This window comes from Stegastes partitus, unplaced genomic scaffold (assembly GCF_000690725.1).
Source record: "Stegastes partitus isolate 25-593 unplaced genomic scaffold, Stegastes_partitus-1.0.2 Scaffold727, whole genome shotgun sequence".
Lineage (NCBI taxonomy): Eukaryota > Metazoa > Chordata > Actinopteri > Pomacentridae > Stegastes > Stegastes partitus.
In genome coordinates this window covers 29,951-33,873 of record NW_007578458.1, presented here as the reverse complement: position 1 = coordinate 33,873, position 3,923 = coordinate 29,951, and the positions used below count along the sequence as shown (strand labels likewise).

At 40.6% G+C, this 3,923-nt stretch overlaps 1 protein-coding gene across 1 annotated transcript in view; it reads right to left on the bottom strand.

Moving 5' to 3' along the window:
• The window catches only part of coq8ab (coenzyme Q8A, genome duplicate b), a 15,134-nt gene extending 12,311 nt beyond the window's left edge, over positions 1-2,823 (bottom strand). Inside the window, exons 1-3 of the mRNA XM_008291220.1 lie at positions 2,668-2,823; positions 567-866; positions 423-489 (exon numbers count right to left, since the gene is read on the bottom strand). Of these exons, the coding sequence (XP_008289442.1) occupies positions 423-489; positions 567-866; positions 2,668-2,802 (502 nt within the window). The 5' untranslated portion in view covers positions 2,803-2,823. The remainder of the gene's footprint in view (positions 1-422; positions 490-566; positions 867-2,667) is intronic.
• Positions 2,824-3,923: the final 1,100 nt, after the last annotated feature.

The following is a 3,923-nucleotide window of genomic DNA, read 5'->3' as shown; positions in this document are numbered from 1 at the left end:
AAAAAAACAATCTGCTTTGCAAATGTCTGATGAGGAAGGAAATTATTTTGACACGCTTGGAGGACACACACAATCACGCAGCACACATTTTAGTGTAAAGTAAACACAAAGCGCAGCTGAAGCTCTATTACATTGTCACGTACACGTAGCCAGTGATTCATGTAAAACGACATGTTGGGTGTTTATCTAATTTAACTTTTTCGCTGACTGTGCACAGTGCAGTTGGTTCTTGGCTCCGCTTCACATTCATACAAGATCACACCTTGGCAGCACCTGGCAGCCGCCCAGTGTTCCCACACCGGCTGCAGAGCGCTGCCACGGGAGCAGCTGAGGATCAAAACACCTGCAGTAGCATTTAAAGGTTTACAGGCCACTGCTGTCTGAAGCGTAACATCACCGACACGCCACTGAAACACACCCACCTCCAAAATTCACCAGCCTGCCGATCCGTGTCACCGGCACCTTCCTCTCTCGAGCTTTTTCACTCAGCTGGAATAAGAAGAAGGAACTTTAGTGACAAACTCTCATTTTAGTCAAACACTGATTCAAATAAAAGGAGACATTACCACTTGTCTGTGCTGCTTGAAGTTGTTCTTGGTGTTTCTCGCTTTATCGATATCCTCCGACGTCAGCCGTCCCACTGTGGAGTTGTCCTGGTTAAATAACCTTGTATGTCCAGAGAACAGCTGACCTGACCAGTCTCTGTGGCACTTCAGGCGTTTGGTCACAGATCTTCCACTGCAGCTCCCTTGACGGTCGTTCACGCTGCCGGTGAAGCAGGTACTGAAAGAGGCGGCCATAGCCGAGTATCTGGGAAGGTGAGCTGTAGCCGCTCTGTGGACATCTTTTCGTGTGTTGAACGTCTCCTGGATGAACAAAACATGATTCGTGTCAGGAGGTTTTAAGGTTTGCAGGATGTCGAACACACAACAACACTCAAGGGTGACGCTGTTTAGGAATCTGTGCTATTAAAGTGGCTTTTTGGTCATTTATTAAACCCTTAAAACCTCATCTTTGTGCACATATTTAGAAGTTTTGTCCCCAAGAAAACAATCCCTTTGCATCTTATAATGACGTAGATTTTCCGCTTTTGCTGTAGAAGAATGATACAGAAAGTCCGACTCAGCAAAATGACAAGATTGGTTTCTTGGATTTGTGAAAATCTGTAAGTCTGAATCCGTGTTTTTGAGACTGTCACTGGTACAGCTGCAGTTTCAAGGTAAAAAAGCTCAGCCGTGGTGTTGACTGCTTATTTAAAAACCCCAATACAGACATGCAAACAATGTAAAAACACCTTGATTCTTCCCAGGAGGGGCCTTTAAAGTATGAACTCAACAACAGCAGGAGTCATGTCCTCCCTGAACAGCAGCTCATTACTGTGTTGGTGCTGCTTTGTACTTCAAACACATTGAACAGAGGCTGATTTGGCCTTAACTGAAACCAAGCAGCTGTTTCTCTTGCTGGACAGAATAGGTTTCATCTACCAGGTGACAAAAACACAACACAAGTCTCAGCGGTGACTGTTCATAGCAACACTGTGACCTGTAAGTCAGAAGTCATCTAGCCTGGTAATATGAGCATCAGACTACCGTTACACAGCATCATACAGCTGCATTTGCCACTAATTTAGCTGCACAGATGCTTTTGTGCTCTTATGTTTATGCACAATGGAAGAGGTGGAACCAGTGACTTTTCAACATTTCTGTTCATTGGGGCAAAAAACGTTGGGACATCAGGGGCAGCTCTATCTTTTTAATAACATCCACCGTCTCAACACCTTCACAAGCTAAAATATTCTGAAGTCAAAGTGCGACTTTTTTTGTCTTGCAAGCCTTGAGGGGTATATGAATCCATTTTTGGATGTTCTATCTGTGCAGGCCTCTGGAAAGTTTGGATGTAAAATAAACTGTAAAGATAAAATCCATCTTTGTTGACGTTACATAACGTTACTTACAACTGACAGAAACCATCTAAATGTCGTTCTGGAAACATGCACTTCCCTGCAAAGAATAAAAATCTGCAGGAAACTCTGCACACTTTTGTCATTATGTTGTTAAATAATAAAATATCGTTGGTCTGTCACAGATACATTCATATGAGGTTGACCGATAGATACTGATTGGAAAACTTTCTTTTACAGAACATAATGCTGGAAAAAAATGGTTTGAGTAATTTACAAACTGTGTCATCACATCGTTTGTCCAGCGAATCAGCTCTGACTATGTTGTGCTGTCTGCAGCACATGTAGCAGAGCAGGCTGTGGTGCAGAGTCAAGCTTTGTCTTCATAGTAAGCTGCAAACTAGTACATGAGACATATTGCTGGAAAGTTAAAAAAAACAATGGCCCCCTCATTTTCCATTTTCGATACACATATATAAACGTCCACCAGTACATAATGTGGAATTTCTTACTCCCTGATATCAGCCCTAAAACCCAAGTGTCAGTCAGACTATGAAACACTCCTATCCGGCTTTGGAAATCCACTTGAATCCTTCATCGCCTGCTTCACATCTGAGCTTCTCTCCTTTCAGATTTCTGTTCCGGCATCGTCGGGCCTCATAAAGCTGCTAATCGCCGAGCCGTTGATGGTGACAGGAGCACACAGAGGAGGTATCTGGGTTGCATGTTTGTGAAATCTGAGCTGCAAATCACGGCTGAATGCTCACCCTTGCTGATCTGGCGCTGTGGTGGAAGTTGACCAGCCTGTGGTTCCCGGTGCCGGTCAGGCCGCCCGGTGGGGCTCGGCTGGCCGCCTGCTTCACCCATGTCAGACCCCTGAAGACCACCAAGTCGCCCGTCATGATGCCGTCCTGTAGAGACCTGCAGAGGAACAACAACAGGCTTTGGGCTCAGGGAGGGTCATGCACACTGTAAAAAAGCTTCAACAGATTTTACAGATTTTTCCTGTTTTGTTAAATTACACATAATATTTAGTAAAACAACAGAAAAAGAGCATTTATTTACACGTTAACCGTACAAGTAACGGGCCAAAATGGTAAATAACGTCCACATCACAAACATCTGTGTGGACACAGGCTGCAGTTCAACCCAGTTCAGACATTTAGGAATTTGTTCTTTCACAAGGTTTGACTGTAAAACTACACAATGTTTTACTGTATTAAAATCTGAAAAAATGAAACTAGATTTTACAGATAGCTGCAGTAAGATTGTGTACACTGGGGCTGAAAAGGTTCATCACGTTCAAACTGCTGTTTTACATATTTTACCTGTTTTGTTAAAAATCTGATGAAGTCACTGAAAAAAAAGTAAACTGCAAATAATATCCATATTATAATCTATATTTTTACAAATAGTAATTTATTCTTTTGTATTTAAATTAGCAACAACAAAACCCATCTTTAAAAAAATATATATATATATTGTTTGTTGTTATTTTAAAGAAAAAAATATGCATATTAGGGACTTGAAAATGGTAAAGAACTTTTTACTGATACTGTCAAGTTCATAAGGAAGTCAAATATTCAGTGTGAGGAGTGAAAAGTAGCCTTCTACATCTGCCGCGCTGAAGGGGACGTTTCGTCCTGCCAAATAGACTTTTCCAGTTTTGTTAAAGATAACAAATAGTATTTACAAAACCACACATTATTTTTTTTACTGTAATTAAATAAGATAAACATGCTACTATTGGAATTAAATAAGTACATTAAGAATGGAACAATGGTGAATAATTAAACTGTTATTTTACAGACTGTCTCTGTTTTGCTAAACAGAAAACAGGAAACATTTATTCACAGGAACAAAAGCTTCATTTTCTTGTATTTTTTTTTTACACGACCAATTCACCCTAAAATTACACAATTTTTACTGTATTTAAAATCAGCAAAAAACACAAAATTTTACTGATCAAATGCTGACTTTAAATAATTACAAACATTTCAAATCTGTGCATAAAGTCCACTTT